The 19,955-nt window shown below is 43.1% G+C and overlaps 1 protein-coding gene across 2 annotated transcripts in view; it reads right to left on the reverse strand.

Moving 5' to 3' along the window:
• PTAR1 (protein prenyltransferase alpha subunit repeat containing 1) overlaps positions 1 to 19,955 on the reverse strand; it is a 523,154-nt gene that overhangs the window by 338,007 nt on the left and 165,192 nt on the right. For both annotated transcript variants that reach the window (XM_069625789.1, XM_069625790.1), the window contains exon 3: positions 9,533 to 9,599. In XM_069625789.1, the coding sequence (XP_069481890.1) occupies positions 9,533 to 9,599 (67 nt within the window). The remainder of the gene's footprint in view (positions 1 to 9,532; positions 9,600 to 19,955) is intronic.

Raw genomic sequence — 19,955 nt, forward strand, 5'->3', positions numbered from 1 at the left:
GAATAAGGCTTGGCGTGTACTGAAAACACCCAGAAGCGTGGAAAAGGCCAAGAGACTACATTACCCAGTAGGCCCGTGTGGGTACAAGCTTTCTGGAACTGCCAGGACCACACCCAACATTACGCACATGCACACGTCCCCACCTGAAAGCCTCCGCGTGTGCTGATGGCATCGGGAGGAAGCAGACGTGCGATCCAGGGGCTCCTGCAGGCTACGCACCGCAGGGCCGTTCCCCGCCTGTGCACACTGAAGGCCCTGCTCAGAAGTACTTATCTTGATTGCGCAAAAAAGCGAATGCTATTTCGGAGTTGTTTGCGAACGATGACTGTGCCTTTACGAAAGTCAGGGCAAACAGTGTCACAGTGTTCGGATAGAACGCTGACAGAGTTCAGTGTGGCAAAGCTGTTCTGAGGGACGTACCAAGCCGAAACAGTTGGGGTAACGCACAGTAACCGGAGCTTGTCTCAGCTGACAGCCGATTCCGGACACTGCGTAACCAGCACCCGCATGCAAGTGGGGACGGGTGCTGTTCGAGTCAGCTGAACTCTCTAATGAGGAATGCTTGAAAGGCGAAGTTTCGTAGCTAAAGTTCCTTGCTAGTGTTATGTTGTGAATAAGGCAGAATACCGCACATGAGTATCTTGCTTCCGCTGCGCAGGCTCAGTTTTCTTTGGTTTGCTTGTAGTGGAGCTTACGTTCCCAACACAGAAGTTGGACTCTGAGACTGCTGTTTGTGGAAAAAGCCACTGAGCACTACAACACAAAGCTAAGTGCCTAACCTTTGATTGAAGGCTATTGAGGGCTGGTTGTGTGTTCCAAGCAACCAGCATGTTGCCTGCAATAACGTTACAACTGCACAAGTATAGGTCAAGGGGAGCAATGTTGTGTTCAACACCTCATGTTAATGTACGCAAGGTTGTTAAGCACAAGGGCCTAAAGGCCAACAGTAACCGGGACATTGGAGGTCTAGTGTGTGTATGTGTGTAGAGTGAGTGGGCAGAGTTTCTGCAACGCCGAGTACCTTTCCCAAAACCCCATACCCATTACATACCTTCACCTAACCCTCGACCCGGTTTAGCTAATCACCCCCATCTATCCAATCCTGCGGACCTGAAGCCTCTTTCTCCGGCGGGACGCAGTGGCCTGTGGTTTATACATTCACAGGCGCCAAGACCCTACGGGGAGGTAGGTGTTCGTGCTACCTCTGCGCAAGACTGGAGGTTCTGACAGTCCGTTCCGATTTCATTACTGAATGCATCAGGCTAGCCCTCACGCAAAACTTTTTCCCTCTGTGATGGAACCTATCATCAACAACTTCACAGAAAGTATGGGGGCTACCTTTGCCCCCGACTTGGCTAACTTGTATATGGATAATTTTGAATTAAATTCAGTATACTCTGACACTAATCCTTTTCGTGACCATATAAAATATCATGGCACCGTTATATAGACTATGTATTTCTGTTATGGAGCGGAGGGAGGGAAACCTTATTTACTTTTTTGTCATGGCTGAATACCCAGGAACCATCTATTAACTTCACCACGACAATAAATAGACACAAGATTGCGTTCTTGGACCTCGATAAACAGGTCTATAGATAACAAAATTCGTACCACTGGTTTAAGAAATCAACAGATAAAAACACTCTTCTGTCATTTAGTAGTTTTCATCCACTCAGCCTGTGGGAAAATCTCCCCTATGGACAGTTTCTTCATATTAGACAAAACTATAGCAAAATAGAGGATTTCGAGGCCAACAGTAAAGGACTGGGTGTAAAACTAAGAGATTGTGAATATCCTTGCACGTTATTAGAAGGTCACGAAAACATGCCAGTCATACTAATAGACAGATGTGCTTGACTAAACAGAATAAGATCCAGAATGACAAAATCATGTGTTACTCCATTCTCCCCCTATTAGCAATGGCTTATGGAGAAGCATCCTAAAACATTGGAGGTTGATTAATACGGATGACTTCCAGATAAACCAACCTCGTTTTGCCTTCAAAAGAATGCCCAATTTAAGGGACAGGCTAGTGCATACTTATGCACTTCTAAAAGATAAGCCCTCTGCCCAAACCACGCTGTGGCAGCTCCCTCCGGTGATTGGCCACTTTAATTGCGGCAATTGTTCCTTCTGTCATTTGACAGGGAATATCAAAGAACTCTACCTTAAAGGTTGTATATGGCATTTAAAAACATTTACCAACTGTAACGCTCACCTGATTCCCACGGAGGCGCCAACCTGTTCTGGACTGCTATGACCTCTTCTAAGATGATGCGCAGGACTCGGAAAACGGACTGGACCGGACCCCCAAACCTCGCCTGTCTGGCCCGTAGAAGAATCCTTCTGTAGATGGAAAAGGGGATTAACTGTCTGCTGGATAATGTGTCGGATTCCCCCTTCCCCCTCTCACACTCCTCGAACCCCCTCCGCGATTCCCCGTAGAGTCTCACCTTAGAGTCTGAAAGGACAAGCTCTCCATCCTGCTTCCGATGCAGGGGCGCGTTGATTTCCAGTTACTTCACTGGATCTCGGGTTTGGCGAGTATTCAACTCCGCTTGACTTTTCCGATATGAGGCCGTAAGTATTCAGTTGCAAAAGTTCAAGCCTTAATTGTCCGTTGTCCTTTTCTCTATTTCAGTTGCAGGATGAAGAATCCGCGTTGAGGAATGGATTCGCCGAGGGTAAACTCTGGTGAGTCTTTTTGATGGATGGTTCCCTTAGTGATCTTGCTTTCACCCACTAATGCGTGTGCCTTTTTCCCCTTAGGGGCCGGGGTACGGAAGTGCCAAAGAAGCAGCACCGACCCGAGGTGAGGAAAGATTGTCCCAACAATAATCAGGTAAGTCTTAAGGTGGAAGAATCAGGCCTTCCTCAATCTGTTCCTTCGCTCACCTTTGTTTCGTCTCTTTTTCTCCTTAGGCGATGAAAGGCGACGGATGGTGCCAATGGTCGCTGAAGAGTCCGAGGGCGCCTCGTGAAGGTGAGTGCAACGCCGCGCTGCAGCGAGCGATGCGCTTCTAAAAATAATGTCTTTTCTCAGGATCGTCGGAGTGATGGTTCCGGACTCCGGATGGAGGTAGGTAAAGTTCAATTATTCACCTTTCTCTCCTTTCCTTCCTTTTCAGGTGTTCCAGGTTGCAGGCGGGCGTGGCTGGAGCCAGGATGCAGGAGCAGACACGGTGAGCGTCCAGCTGCTAGATGCAGAACAACGCGAAGCGTGAGCTGCTGTCTGGGCGTGGTTTAAATAGCCCCCAAAGTAGTTCCAGGTAAGTATTCTTCCTCAGCCACGCCCGAGTGGTAAAATAGTCCCATAGGTAAAATAGTCACTTTCAGACCTCAAGGAAGTCTGGATCCGGCAGCATGGTCTGCATCAGTTAAGTCCATCCAAGCACTCCCATAATGAGCCTGGCGCCTATGGTGCCAGGACTGATGCCTTCTATGAGCCTGGCGCCAAAGGCGCCAGGACAATGTCCAAAGAGCCCCTATAAGGGGTTGCTGGGTCCCTCCCTGGGGACATGTCTGCTTTCGGGGACGCTGGTCCTGAACTGGCTTCCCGGGAGTAGGCATCATGACACCAACTGCCTCACTAAGTGGGCCATATATGGAATAAAATGTCCGTGTGGACTACTATATATAGGCAAAACAAAGACCAATACGCCAGAGAAGTTACGAACACCGGTCGTGTGTGAAAAACTGGGTAGCGGATAAGACTTTAGTTGCACATTTTAAGGAGGCTAAACATAGCCATGAAGACATCTATTGGTTTATTATACAAACAATTGCACTTCATCCACGGGGAGGAGACAGGGATTTGTCATTAAAAAAGCTTGAACAGAATTGGATCTTTAAAATCGGTCAAGAATGGTTTTAATGTGTCCACTGAGTGGAATTTGTTTATTCACTAGCACTAATATCAGTGTCACAGTTAGCTAAAACATAAATACTTAATTATATATACATCTGATAGTAGTGGCAGTTAGTCTGTTTAACACTAATTTCTGTGTCACAGTTAAAATGTCACCATTTCCAATCATATGTACACTTGAATGACAGTCTGTTGACTGTGTAACCGTATTTAACAATCGTGCTGCACATGGGCTACATCTATACTCCTAATTATAAAGAATCTAGTTACTTTTTGCACCATGAATAAGGATGAATAAATCATCCATATGGTTGTATAACAGCCTGAATATGATAAATAACATGTGTGAGCTTCAAGCAACACCTCCTGCAGCATTCTTCATAAGGTAACAGCTGTGTCTAGATGGCGTGTGATAGGTCACACTTAAGAAACACAGTTTTTTGTTTAAGTATAAGTATAGGTTTTGGAAGAGCAAGGTTACTTGGAGACATGTTGCTCTTCCAAAACTTATACTTCAACAAAAAACTGTGTGTTTCTTAAGTGTGAACATCAAACTTGGTAACCCATAGTAGGCAACCCCGAAACAGTCCTGATTGTTATATACAGTGCGATAGGTCACGTCACTTCTATTAAAACAAACGACGGGCAGCGTTCTCCCGTGGTTACAACAGTGTTTTGGTTGATAAGCGGCAAATCGGATGGGAAGTAAATGCGATTATACTCGATAGGAGATACCGGTATTCAAGAAAAACACACGTAAGAATTGAGTCGGTACAAGAGTACTAAAAAGTGATTCTATTTCTATACTATAGATCGACTTCCTATAAGGTTTTGAGACACCCGAGAAATACTGTGCTCACGCAGCGCAAAGTGAAACTGAAGGAAATTCAATCCCTCAATTCCAAGCTGGACGGCACCTCGAACTGCTGTTCACGCACGGAAGGTACATTTTGAGATAATTTTTTACTTGCCGCTTGCATAAGGCCGGTCATGACAAATGGATAGACATATGTTGGTTTATAGTGTACCGCATGAGTTTTGAAAGCAAACCACAGTGCAAACACGTCAGAGAAAATGCTTTTATTGCAGTGCACAAACGCGAGGCGCAAGACAGACGGTGGAAACCGAGCTACCGATGTGATCGAATCCAATAGACAAAACCATCTGCAATTTCTCCTGCAAGTGAAAATCTACACATCTGAGCAGGTAATTATGACAACACATGTGGAATAAAAATGACGAACAAATCCTGCAAGAACAAATTGAATGATTGTGAACGAATAAAGTTAAACACTGAATTAATTGGATTTCCATAAAAGAAGCAACTGTGGCCTTACATCTTTTTTATACAGTTCTGAGTTGTACGAATTGACTGGATAGATCCATCATTTGAAGAATCTATAACAAACCACTTTACACACCTGGAAGAAATGAAAGGTCAGTTGAATGGGAAGTGAACCCACGTCATCATCATATATACGGTATAGGTCTGTTTTTAAAATATGACTGTCATTTTTGTATTGTAGTATCCATTGCACATGGTCTAATGTGCATAATGTAACGTGCCATGTTTGCACGCTCCATCTTTGTCAAGTGTCCTGAAGACGGTTTTGAAGGAGCCCATAGAATAGATTGGTTGGTTGGTTTATGATGGTGTTTTCTTCAAATCCAGAAACATTAATTGGTGTAGACAGCAAATAGAGAGGGCCAATGCATGTACATGAACACGACAACAGCCCCTCACTTGTGTTACTAACCGCACTAAATCACCAAGAATAGTATACACAGGATATTTTTGGTTCATGTGTTAAAATATCATTTGGACATTTTTGTTTCGGTTTCGATTCAACAATTTTTGTCTATTGTTGTACCTTCTATGTTATTTTTTAAATGTGTATATGAATTAAAATGTGTATTTTTCTACTGACCTGTTGTTCGATTGCCTAATTAAGTCTTGGCAAATGTGCACAGTGCGACTGGGAAGTTCCCATGACCTACTGGGAAGTTCCCATGACCCAAGTGTGTAAAAGTGGGGTAGCTAGTTGTGGAACCTGTGTGCTAGCCTTACCCTTTCCTACATAGATATGGGAAATGCAAAAGCACCCAGCAGTCCTATGGGAGAATGGCAATGCATATGCAGCAGAGAAAACATTGAGAAAACATTTAAAGAGTTCTCAACATAAAATATTCACGGACTGCCTGTCTGAAATTAGCATGGATTCTAGAACTGGTATGCGGGGAGTAATGCTTATGGAATGAGAGAGGCATAGCCCAGGTGTCTGCCCTACAAATGTCTTCCTGGGGAACAAGCTGTTGGAAAGTAACAGAAGCCATCTTTGCGTGAACAAAATGGACATAGAGGCCTTGGTTTAATGCTCAATTTTTCACAAAGAGATGGTGCGTATACACGTTGTAAGCTACAAGTAAAACTTGAGAGCTCTGCTTATGTCAAAATTGTGGATAATAATCCGTGTGTCAGAATATGGGTAAGGGAAGAAAACCGGTAAGGACATTTCCTGGTTGAGAACGAACTCTGAAACCACCTTCGATAAAAAAAAGAAGGGTGTGATCCAAGAAAGAACATAGGACCTAGAGGACACTTTAGATTCATCAATTGCCCTGTGTTCCAAGTGCAACGATTTCCGGGAATCTTGGATAAGTATCATTAGAACAGAGCGCCTGCACCAGTGACCCTACATGCAGATGTGATTAGCACAAAGAACAGTCTTTCACGTTACTAGGCTGTGATCTGCCAAAGTCGCAGGGTCCAAGAGCTTGTGAACAAGGTCGGCAGCAATATGTTCAAGTCCCAAGATAGGCAGGGCTTGCAAAATGCCAAGAAGAGATGGAGATGTTCAATAATTTGTCCTTTAACAAATGATTTACCCAGTAAAAGAGTAAAGCATTAATTTAGGTAAGAGGTAAACACACACAAATAGGTCCTGCAAGGATCCAGCTTGATCCTCTATCCATCCAGGAATGAGATGAAAGACAAAACATAACCCAAGAAAACCTCAAGAGAGTTAACCTGCATCTCCATGCACCACTGGCAAAAATCTTGTCCATTTGCTGGCATAAAGTGATCTAGTGGCCGGGTTCGTGGCCACCTTCAGAATGTCTGTGTTCTTTGAGGAAAGTCCCAGATCTCCAAAAATCTGATCCCCAGAGACTAAGTAGCTAAGGAAAGAGTATGTCTAAAGGATAACCTCCTGATCCCCCGCAGAGATTTAGGAGATCTCTACTCAGTGGCACCAATATCAGAGGCAGATAAAAAACTCAAACAGCTCTGAAAACCATGTTCTGTTTGGCTGGTGAGGGGCAACCAGAATAATATGCCACAAAATCTTGTCAACAAGCACTGTGTTTGGAAAACACAAGTTTCTAGTCACCCCCCACAGGAGAGGAATGGGGTCCCCACCACCTCCATGAGGCATGAAGCAGATATTACTAGTCCTGAAACATTGTAAAAAGGTCAACAAGCAAACAGCACCACTGCTGGTAGATCGGTGCTCAAATCACCCATGAAGTCTCCCACTTGCGAGGTGCCTCCTTCATCCTAATCAGGGCAATCACCTGAGTATTCAGATCCCCTGCCAAGTACACTACCAGAGTAACTGATTTTGAATGCACCAATTCCATAATTTAACTGCCAGCCTTCAAAGGATAGAAAACCTTTGTTTCTTTAAAAAAAAATGTCAGTGGTGTTGTCGTTCAAGAACACGACCAGGCGGCCTTCCACAGAAGTTAAGAATCGCTAGAAAGATTGCTTTAAGTTTCAGAACATGTATGTGGACAGTAGTGAGGTAACCCTAGATCATGACCCTTCAAGTGCCATTTTGTGCTGCAGTTACAGAAAGGGGGCACCACCGTCAAGTTGATGATCTACATACACCAGTAAATGTCCACACCGACTGGGACTGAAACCAAGGTGGACGGAGCCTGATGCACATCACCACTGACTCCAAAATCAGTTTAGTTTCAAGAGAAACATGGCATGATTAACTAATAGCATGCAGAAGCCCTTAAGATCTAGAGTCCTCTACAACTACAACGCGTCGTAGTTGAAGGCTGTGAATAGAGATTGGCTGTCTGGGATCCTCTGTGCAGCAGAGGAAGGAGAGGGAGCTTTGACCAGCTGAATCAAAACTAGAATTGTGAATCCTCTGAGTGGAGAGAGGATTCTTTTGCAACCATCTCCAGTGTGATGTTAAGGGTATGAAGAACACTATTCTGTTTGCAAGCCCAGATAACAGTCATCCCAAGTAGGGGCAGACTTGACCTCATTCTGCCGCAGAAAAGCAATCAACACCACCAACGCCTTGGTGAAGACCCTGGAAGCTGAATTTAGACCAAAGGGAAGGACCGTGAACTGGTAAAGTGGGTCTCTAATGTGAACTGCAGGAGCCAGCAGTTCAGAACCCAAATCAGAATGGGCATGAATGCATCGTGGAAGTTCATCATGCATATCCAGCCTCTCCCCTGAAGCTTTGATAATACCTAAGCTTTTGTGATATCTTCATTCTCTTCACTGGAAGATAGTGTGGAGGTTGGCAAGGTCCAGAATGAGCCACAATGACCGCTTTGGTCCTCCTTCAAAGCCACAAAGAGGCTAGAGTAAAAACTACTCCCTGATGAAGCCTGAGGAAAAGATTTGATCATGTCCAACAGCAAGGGTTTGGCAACATCCTGGTGACAGTTTGATGAAAGTCGTTGGGGAAGTAGGGGTGGGAAGAATAAACGAGATGTGGTAGAAGGGAATCCAGTAGCCCAACAGTATATGCCTCAGTCTGGCACTATATCTAGTCTGGTAACATGAGAAAATCCCTTAGGAAAAAGTGCAATTCTATAAAAAAACAATTCAAAGTAAAGCTAACAAAATTGATTTGTTAAAGCTTAAAGGGTTTAAAAAGAAAGCCTAGGGCAGTGTGGCAGATAATGGGGAAAAACAGGGGATCATAGGTTGCAGATGCACGACAATTGAGTGGCTTTGGTGGTACTCCCATTGCCCACAAAGAACAAATAGAAAAGGCCTTGATAAAAAGCTAAATAGACAATGCGTTTTACAAGAAGATATTCCAAAAATTAAATTTAAGACTATAGAGATTAGGATCGCTCATCACTGATGATCCACCTACGTTGTATACTTTTGAAAACATTGTGATGGCTTTTATCCATCTCGCAAGCCAACTGATGTATTAGATAAGATGGGGGGATGCCTTCAAAATAAGAAAAGGCGGCTAGGAATCTTGTTGCTGAATATCACAGTGAAAACCAGACCACTAGGATTCTATTGTTCTGACAAAAAGATGAGTAGAAATTTAAAAGGCAGGCAGACTTGTTCCTCATAGCAGGATTTTAAAGTTTAGTCTGCAATTCCATGAGAGCCAGTGAGAGACCTATGAATGCGCAGGCAGGTCAAATGACCATTTAAATCACACTTCACATTCATTTATGAAGAGAAAGGCAAAGCAGAAGCAACCAATTAATAGGAGAGCTTGCCTTTCCCTCACTTTGGTAGTGGTTGACCATTGAGTCAAGAAGGCATTTATTTTGGATCATATGACTAGTGAAATTGCTATCCTGCCAGTGTAAACCTAACAGCCATACACAGTGATTTAACAGGAACCAACGACTTCTACTTTAGAAAATATTGCAACATACCTTACATTCCACGCAGTAGCGAAGTCCGGGTTCAACAGCAGCAATGTGCAAGTTGTATCAATGAGTTCTAGAAGATAATTAATGATTTTTAATGATTTATTACGATGAACCACAAAATATATATTTATTTTCAGCCACAATTAGACCACTCGTCCGAGGAGTTATTTTCTACACACTTCATTTCCCAGATTATTCAAAATGGCTTTGATCACTTTTCTTTAATGAAAGGAGGGCATAGACTTAAACCTGCTATAGCCTTTTTCATCTCTACTGTTGCATTTGCTTTGTATAAATGAACGATCCTTGCACAAGGGCAGTCAGGCCACTAATCATCAAAAACACACTGTGTTAAAGAGGGAAAGTCTGCATGACGTTTGAATGATTTTAAACAGTCCATTGTTGCGCTCAATGTCCAGCTTCCCAGTACCATTAATGTTAGCATGCAATAATCCTTGTAAATAAAATTGTCATCTACAATGTTAATGTTAAAGGATATTTGCACTGCGCACTATCACCACCGGAGTGGTCCCCGGGTGCTCTGGCGGATCTGAAACAAAGAGGGTAGGTTAGGATTATGCGTGTTAGTTGGACACAGTTTGGAAAAGAGCAAGTGAGCTGAGAAGTACTGTTAGCAGCTTCAGTTAGGTTAACACTGTACGCCGAGCATATTGGTGTGGTATTTGGTTCAGAGTCCGTCGTGTGCTGTTGTGTGTGGGTCTGTGTGGTGCATTTATTGTTGCAGTGAGGTGAAGTGCGTACGGTTACTGCGGTTTTAAGAGGTGTGTTTGGTCAGAGTGTGTGAGGAGCAAAGGGGTTTTTAGTAGTTTTGTGGGGTTGGTTATTAGCCTTGTTGTTAGGATAAATGCACACTCTTATTCTGTCTTCTTCGTGATTTAGCGAGGTTATCTTCCTTTGGGTGATTAGGTATCAGCATGATAAGGCTGTTTCATCTCTCAGTCATTAAGTTAAGTCTGCTACTCTGTTTCGATCTTTGTGTTTGGCCACCCATTAATCCCAGTTTGTCATTGCTGCAAACCAGTCTTTTCGGATCGGTTTACTAGAGACCTACGCCTGTACCCTGTGCCCTTTCTGAGTTGTTTGTTATTCTTCTGTCCTCATGGGGTTGTCACTTGCGTTCTGTACCACCTAGTGTCGTCTTTCTTGTAGGAGTTTCCCTTAGTCGGTCCTAGGTGTTGTCTGTGCCATTGTGTATTCTGTAAGTCTGTTCTTTGATTTCCCTGTTTGATTGTCGTTTCAGTTTGGTTCCAAGGTCTTGTGGTCAAGTTAAGTGGCATACAAACCATGTTCTACCTGAAAAAGAATGTCAAAAAGGGTGTTTAATCAGATTTAGATATTACAATTTTGCTCATCTCTAGGATGTGCGAAGATTTCATTTTCAGATTTAGGTGAGCTAAACAGACTCTAGCTCAGTTTGAATGCTCACTGGCATTTGATTAAGGAGTGCAAGATTGAAAGGAAGCATTTTGCAAGACTGGAGATAAAATGGCAGGTAATGCTTTTTGCTGAAAAACTGCCTTTTTAATTTTCCTGTGACAATGGTGCAGGAGAATGAAGATTACCCAAGCGCTCGAGGCAGGAAATCTTGATTCTATTAAAGACACGGCGGCGAGCATTATGCTTAATTTCCTCAATTACTGCTTCCAACAGCACTTTTTAAAAAAAAGGTAAACTTCTTTATTTTTTTTTACATCATCTACTGGCTGTAAAACAACTCTATCAACAAAAGGAGATAAAACTACAAATCCCCATGAACCTCTCTTGCATTTTAGTCCTGAGCCTCAGTCTCACTACTCCAATCAGGGCTCATCCATAGCTATATATCCCCTTCTCCCCAGAACCTTTCCTCTTCTTTTTGGATGCATCTCCCTGAACATCTTGTTAAAAGTCTTAACAAAAACAGGTAACTTCCTCAGAGTCCTCTGAAACCACTCCTGTGCTCAAGTAACTCTTGTCGTCAGTCGACTGATTATCCTCCCTGCGAGCGGCTATTTTCTAATGCCCTTCTGGTCATCTCCTCCATTGATAGAGGGACATACTGTTAGGGAGGGGAATACGCTACTTCTAAAATCATGGAAAATATACTGTCCAATAAACTATCAGTGTATCCGCTAGGTGTGATAATGCTTGCCTCTGTGTCTTTAATAGAATCAAGACTTCCTGCCCTAAGTGCTTCAGTAATCTTCATTCTATGTCAAGACCGGAGGCAAGCATTATGCTTGTTCAAAGCTCTCTACCACAGCCATGGCAATAGTGGAAACCGGCTTAAAGTAGAAAGTTCTGAACACAGGGTTACTAGACCAATCTGCCGCTTTCACAATCTCCTGCAGCGGAACACCCGCTGCAAAAGCCTTGGAAGCCGTAGCTCCTCTAGTTGAATGAGCTCTGAATAAAGAAATATCAACCACTGCTAAGGCCACGATTTCTTTTGCCCATCTTGCTATGGTAGCTGATGCTACCGTGTGATACGGTTTCCTGCGCGCTATCAATAATGTGGGTAGGTGATTACAGAGGAGTCGGTCTTCGTGTGCTGCGCAATATTAAATGCTATCCCTTCTGGATAAAACATTTTTCTGACAATCTCTAAAGCCTTTACATCTGAAACTCTTTTGCAGGATGCTAGGAAAAGTAAAGTGGCCAACTTCCCTGATAATGTTTCCCAGACAGGAAGTCGTTACTCAGCCGTTGTTCCAACAAACTTAGAACCCTGTTAACATCCCACAAAGAAGAATATTTCAGCTGAGGTGGTCTGCTCACTTTCACTCCCTTTATCAATCTGGCTACGGCTGGATGCTCTCCTACTGGTGCTCTGTCTACTAGCTTGTGCCCGGCTGAGATGGCTGATCTATAAACCCCCTACTGTTCTGAATGTTCTCCCCTGACTGGGCAGGCTCTCTAGAAAGTTGATTACTTGCCTTATAGGGGCTGAAAGGGGATAAACACTCCTCCCCCTACTAATTCCCAGGCTTGCCAAGCGAAACTATAGCTCCGTATGGTGGAAGGATCCCAGGATACCCAGATGAGCTCCGTAGCTTCCTCTGAAAGTCCTGGAAAACACCATCTGCGCCTGAAACTCTGCATGCTATTAATGTTAGGGTCTGACCCTGGACTAGCGGGTACTGTGATCCCAACAGATCTGTTTAGGGATCTGCCCTCTGCGGAATGCTCCGGTGGAAATCCAAATAAAGTTCCCTCAGAACTGGAAACCAAGCTTGCTATTTCCATTCTGGTGTCGCCCTCACTAACTCCGATTTGTCCCTGCAAACCTTTGCTAGTACCCTCACCAGCATCGCGAATGTGGGAAACGCATAATGGACTTGTTCCTCCCAACTGTGTATGAAGGCGTCCGTCCCCAAGGCCTCCGGATCTAGTCTCCAACTGAAGTACTTCGGCAGCTGGGTATTGAGCCTCGAGGCGAAAAGATCTGTATTGAAGTGACCCCACACCTGCTGTAACTTCTCGAAAACTGATCTGTGTAGTCTCCAGTCGCATGAGTCTAGGAGATACCGGGAGTCCCAGTCTGCTTGTGTGTTCTGAACTCCCGGCAGATACTCTGCTGTGACTGAGATCTTTTTCTCCAGGCAAAAATGCCTGAAGTCTTTTGCCAGCTCTGCTAGCATTTTGAATTTTGTCCACGTTAACTTGTTTATACATCTCACTGCTGAGATGTTGTCCATCCTTGACAAACGCTTTCACTGCAAAAGAGCCTGCCAGAAGCTCCAGGCAGTACATATGTAGACCGAGTTCTTTTTGAGACCAGTTCCCTCCCGTTTGTCTGGCCACACCTGGCGCCCCAGCCTGAACTGCTGGCGTCGTACTCTACGAGTTCTGAAACATCTCTAAAGATGGCTCTTCCATATCGTGAAGCCACCAAAGGAGTTCTGCCTTGTTGTCCTCGTCTAGCGGCATTAACTGATAGCAGATATTAGATTTATAGCCTCTTTAGGGCTCGATAGTGAAGTGGACCGGGAAAGATCGTTTGGATAGATGCTGCGAGTAGGCCCACTACTTCTAGATTCCAAAGCAATATAATCGGGACTCCCAAGAGCTGCTCTCAGATCCTTCTTTATCGCTCTCATCTTAAGAGCAGGCAGTTATAAGGTTGCCTTCTGGGTGTCTATCGTGAAACCCAGGAACTCTGTTCTCCTGCTCGGCGTTCGAGTCGATTTCTCCTGTTCACTAGGAAACCTAACCCCGATATTGTCGAAATTGCCGACCGCACCTGCTTGGTGAGCCTTTCTCTGTCGTTTACCATGAATAGGATGTCGTCTAAATAGATGATCAGACGGATACCTTGTTCTCGTAGCGCAGTGCCTACTGGCCTCATCAGCTTGGTAAAGGCCTAGGGGGCTGAGTCGAGGCCGAACGGGAGACTTTCGAGCTGCCAGGTCTGAACTGCCAGTAAGCAGCAAAAAAGAAGAGGAAAGAACCTGTGGAGACAGATATGTAGCTATGGATGAGCCCTGATTGGAGGAGCGAGACGGAGGCTCAGGACTACCATACAGGAGAGGTTCATGGGGATGTGTAGTTTCTTTTCTCTCCTTTTTTGTTTATAGACAGAGTTGTTTTACAGCCAGTAGCAGATATTAAAAAAAAAAAAAAGAAAGAGGTTTTAAACTTTTTTTGAAGTGCTGTTGGAAGCAGCAATTAAAAAAGTTAGGTATAATGCTCGCCTCCGGTCTTGGCATAGAATTCTTGTGTTTTAAGTAATTTATGCTGCTTGCATGCAAGTGGAAGCAATTAATTTTGCGGCTATATTTAAGCAAGGAAGCATGAAAGGGCTGCTGGTGCCAATTCCTCTAACAGCTTTTGTCTGACCTTGTTTCTGTTGATTGTCCACAGGATAAGGGAGATGAGAAGGGATTACATATTTTGCTCACAGATTAACACTCCTTTTATAAGTTCAAAAAACGTTTTTGTAGACGCTTCAGTAAACTTGAACAAACTCTAGTGCGCTCTGCACAAATTGGGCAGTTGAACCCATGCTGCAAGTGGCAGTATGGCCAGCCGCACAAATACTGCTGATGCATATGTATCATGCACATTCAGCAATTAGGTTGATGCTACAAGCAAAGGTGCAACAATGCCGTTGGCAAGCTCTTGTACTGCATGCATACAGTGCAGCCTTTTTGCTAAAACAACCACTAGAATTGCGTTGAATGCACAGTCGTTGTCCAGCGTGCATGGTTTATCTTTCAGTGGTACTATGTACAAACTCCCTACACATATGCAGAGTTTGCACGGGTACATGGGGCATCCTGCGCACCTAGCAACGATTTTTGGTTACATTCAAATATTCGTAAAGCTAGCATTCATGAGAGTTGTGTGCCATGCGAATTAAGTGGAGCATAACAAACATTAGAAACTGGAGTGTGATTGGGCATGCTGAAGATGAAAAATGAATGTTATAGAAACTGGGATTAGGCATTAGCAGACATCACTGAAAAATGCAATATATACATTAATGGGTTTTAAAAGAACTGGAATACAACACTGGTCATTATACAAACTGCAAACGTACATCCGAGTCATTATAGAAAACAGAGAAAGTGGATACTTGCAATGTATATTAATAGTCATTAAAGAAACTGACAAACCGCCTTCCTGGATATGGGGGATACTCATAATGTACATTACTACACATTATGGAAATGTGCACTATGCATTACTGTTCCGGGTCTGACACTATGTCACGGAGCATAAGCGAAACTGGTATTCTGGTACTAATGTATATACAGAAGACCAGGTGACTAACCTGGCCACACAGCCGCTCTCTGTTTAAGCCCTACCAAGGGCAGTGCAATTTGCAAAATTAGGGTCAACTAGTAAATGTTCACTGTATTTACAGAATGTAACTCATCCAAATAAATCTCTTAGTCGGGTCCAAAAGTAATATGCGTTTATCAAAAAGAAAATTCCAAGTTGGTCACTAATAAAATCTTAGTGAGGCCGCGGCTAACTCATCCCATAATTGTTATAGACAAAGTGCCAATGCATTTCGGAGCATACAGCTCCTTCATCAGGGCAGGTCCAATTTACACAAACTGTGGAACATTTATACCAAAAGTATCAAGTTTTGAAAAACATAAACAAAATCGTGATTGTGATACAAAATATAACCATGCGTGAAAACAATGTAAAAATAACATACCAATTTTCGAGTTGCAAGGTATATGGAAAAGGTGAATTAAGCCACACAGTAGGGAAAAGAAAAGATACCAAAATAAATAATGTGTAACTGAAATAACACAGTTGATTTGAACATGATCAGAAAACCAAGAAAAGTTACCTCAAGGGATCGAGGTAGCCCGTGGAAAAAAATATGTGCGGGGAGTTGACAACAACTTCACGCCAGATCAAAGGTCTGGAAACCAGACCAAATCAATTCTTCAATCTGTAGGTGCAACAACATGTGTTTTAGTGGATTGTCTCAGAATTTGTCATTGAAACTAGTTGTAGAGGTCTGCATGCTTACCTGTACTCGTAAAGCTACGAGTGAACTGAGGCTGGGATTGCGGTCAAGCAGGGGACGCTTTACAGTGAAGCTACTGATAAATGTAGAATTATAAAAGGAAAAGAACAGAAAATTGAATATAAGAAAAAAGGCTAATAGACATAGAAAACATACACAATTGTTAGTATGTTTTCTATGTCTATTAGCCTTTTTTCTTACAATTGTTAGTATGTTTTCTATGTCTATTAGCCTTTTTTCTTATATTCAATTTTCTGTTCTTTTCCTTTTATAATTCTACATTTATCAGTAGCTTCACTGTAAATTCTTTTTCATCTGGATTCCTGGCTTGAATTGCCTGATTGCATAGAGTGCAATCGTCAGTATGTTTTCTATGTCTATCAGCCCTTTTTTTCTCATAAATTTTTCGATTGGTTTCCATGTATAATTCTGCAATCATCACCAGCTTCACTGTAAATTCTTTTTTATTTGAATTCTTGGCTTGAATTGTCTGATTACATAGAGTGTAATCGGCAGTATGTGTTCTATGTCTATCAGCCGGTTCTTTTTTATATTTATTTTCGATTTTTTTCCCCTTCTATAATTCCGTAATTATCATCAGCTCTACTGCAAATTCCTTATTTCTATGATTCTTAGCCTGAATTGCCTGATTGCATAGAGTGCAACTGCCTATCGGCATCGTGTCGATTAATGGACACATTTGGGTCACGTGTTTATATTAGTATGAGTAACCTTGGGAACGCTGTTCCCTGGCAATGCGGAACGGCGTCCCCTGCTTGACCGCAATCCCAGCCTCAGTTCACTCGTAGCTTTACGAGTACAGGTAAGCATGCAGACCTCTACAACTAGTTTCAATGACAAATTCTGAGACAATCCACTAAAACACATGTTGTTGCACCTACAGATTGAAGAATTGATTTGGTCTGGTTTCCAGACCTTTGATCTGGCGTGAAGTTGTTGTCAACTCCCCGCACATATTTTTTTCCACGGGCTACCTCGATCCCTTGAGGTAACTTTTCTTGGTTTTCTGATCATGTTCAAATCAACTGTTATTTCAGTTACACATTATTTATTTTGGTATCTTTTCTTTTCCCTACTGTGTGGCTTAATTCACCTTTTCCATATACCTTGCAACTCATCGAAAATTGGTATGTTATTTTTACATTGTTTTCACGCATGGTTATATTTTGCATCACAATCACGATTTTGTTTATGTTTTTCAAAACTTGATACTTTTGGTATAAATGTTCCACAGTTTGTGTAAATTGGACCTGCCCTGATGAAGGAGCTGTATGCTCCGAAATGCATTGGCACTTTATGTCTATAACAATTATCGGATGAGTTAGCCGCGGCCTCACTAAGATTTTATTAGTGACCAACTTGGAATTTTCTTTTTGATAAACGCATATTACTTTTGGACCCGACTAAGAGATTTATTTGGATGAGTTACATTCTGTAAATACAGTGAACATTTACTAGTTGACCCTAATTTTGCAAATTGCACTGCCCTTGGTAGGGCTTAAACAGAGAGCGGCTGTGTGGCCAGGTTTGTCACCTGGTCTTCTGTATATATTTTTGTGTTCCACGAGTCAGGGTGTCTCCAGACTCATCGTAGCCAGCTCCTGTGAATTTTTTGAAGATGATTTATAACCTCAACTTTTTTTGATCCGTTTGAAAGTGAATTTAAACAGGTGGTGCCCACTTACTTACCTTCCTATTCTGGTACTAATGGCCATAATGGTAACTGCCAATGCGCAATGAGGGTGTTTGGGAACAGTCAAATGTACAGATGGTTGGAAATTTCTGGGAGCTGAGCGCTATCTAGCTCCAGCTTCTAGCCCAGAAGAGCATGGTTGACACAGCTACCAGGAGCTACTATCGGCTACCTGGACCAACTGGTGCCATGCAACAAAACTATGTAACATTACATTTTTGTATTCTGTAGTTTCGTGTAAAGAATGTTAGGAATTTTTTCTGAAGTCCACCTATGGCAGGACTCTTGAAAACAGACTCCTTGGCATACAGAACTCCAACTTCTGGGACAGGCCTGTACCACGCAAGGTTTTGGTAGGTCTAGACTCATTTTGGGGGGGGGAGATGTAAGCTGTAGGTTAGTACAAATAACTCCTAACATACATAGGCCCAAAGAAATACTTACACACTTAGAGCTATATCAAAATAGTTATTTTATTTACACAAGGAAAAGATAAATCTTCAGATTGTTAGCTTTGAAATCGTACTTAACTATCGAAAACTAATGAAATAATTCAGGTGAGTAAACGACAGTGTAAAGACTTAATAGATCATTGAATGCAATTCATAGGTCAGAAAAACCACTGTTTGAATAACTGAATATTCTGTTGAAGGAATAAAATGATGAGCATCAACAACAATATTAGGTAAGCTCTTTTCAACAATTGTATAATACCTTTCAGAGGCCTTAAACGTTTGCTCATTACAGCCAGAGAGCAGAGAATGCAATCAGGATCCTTCCTGCCGTGTGCTGCTGGTAAGTGCTTTTGTTTTTTTTGTACTTTCCCGGGCTCCCCTGAACTGGGGGAGCCCGGGAAACAAAGCGAAAGCCCAGGCAATTCTAAATACAACCGCGTTGCATTTGTAATTGCCGCGGCCTTCATTTCAAGAACATAAAATGAAAGGCAGGGCAATTATGAAAACTCAGTATTTATAGTTGCTCTGCCTTTTCATTTTAAGTTTTCTGTGCTTCCCTGGGCTTGGGGAGCACAGAAAACGTAAAATGAAAGTGAAGGCGATTACTGTGGCGGCCTCCTCTCTTCGTGTTAAGCCTTGCTCTATGACAGTAGTAAGCAAAAGCTCCCAGTAGGGGGCTTTTGCTTGCTTATTGCAACCAGAGCAGAGCTTAACATGAACAGAGTAGGCTGCTTCACATCACCAAATGGATGCCCTCATATCAAAACTTTGAGCCTCATACGCTTACAGTTTTACATAGGAACTTTCTTTAAAAATGTGTTTCATATATATTTTTGATTATGGCCCATCTTTTGAGACAATAACATTTTTGAATGAACTTCCCCTTTAAAGCTTTAGAAGTCCATTCCTATCTATGTACAAATTAATCCAAGTCAGATTAGGTGGCAAAGCAGATGAGGCAGAGCTGTAGAAAAGGCAAAGTTCCAGAGAATTCTTCAATTACAAGTAAGTAGCAAGCTTTTGATGATGGTTCAGGGACAGCTCCCTCACTGAGCACAAGCATTAGGCCTAGGCGAACGTGTATAGGCTAGAGTCCAGCAGTTACTGATTTGGAAGGAAAGCAGTCTGTCTACACTTGCTATACCTGGAGGCGGAGCAGGTTTAAAAACCCCTTTTACGGTGCAATGCCACGGAGTCCCTGCAGAGTCCAGTAGTTACTGATTTGGAAGGAGAGCAGTCTGTCGACACTTGCTATGCATGGAGGCGGAGCGGGTTTAAGAACCCTTTTTACCACAGTGCGCCTGCAAAGTCCCTGCAGTTACTGTCAGTGGCTGGAGTGGCGTCCAGAGTCTTGCGAGTATGTCAGTTAAACCTGGGTGCTTTTAGTGTGGCTCCGACCCACAGTAAAAGGTGTGCCTCTGCCGCCTGAAGCCTTGTGTCTTGCTGTGAATTTTTTTTGCTCGTTATCCCCCGTTATGACTTCCTATGACCTGCGTACTCGCACTGTTGCTCACGTACATGTACTGCCATGCCCCTCTGGCCCTTGCACTCCACCTGTGCTGAATAACCAGCTGCAACCTTCTTGTACTTCTTGTGATCAAGGCATTCTTATACCAGAGCCAATACTGGCACTCGAGTCAGCAGTGGAAACCCCCACTTTGTCTCTGGAGGTGGAACCAATGAATCCTTCTGACATTCCTGATATCCATCTCCCGACCATGGAGAAGGTGGGGCTGGGAGTTGTGGGAATTCCTCCCCCCCCCA

This window comes from Ambystoma mexicanum, chromosome 6p, assembly GCF_040938575.1.
Source record: "Ambystoma mexicanum isolate Mex_15411 chromosome 6p, UKY_AmexF1_1, whole genome shotgun sequence".
NCBI classification, from domain to species: domain Eukaryota; kingdom Metazoa; phylum Chordata; class Amphibia; order Caudata; family Ambystomatidae; genus Ambystoma; species Ambystoma mexicanum.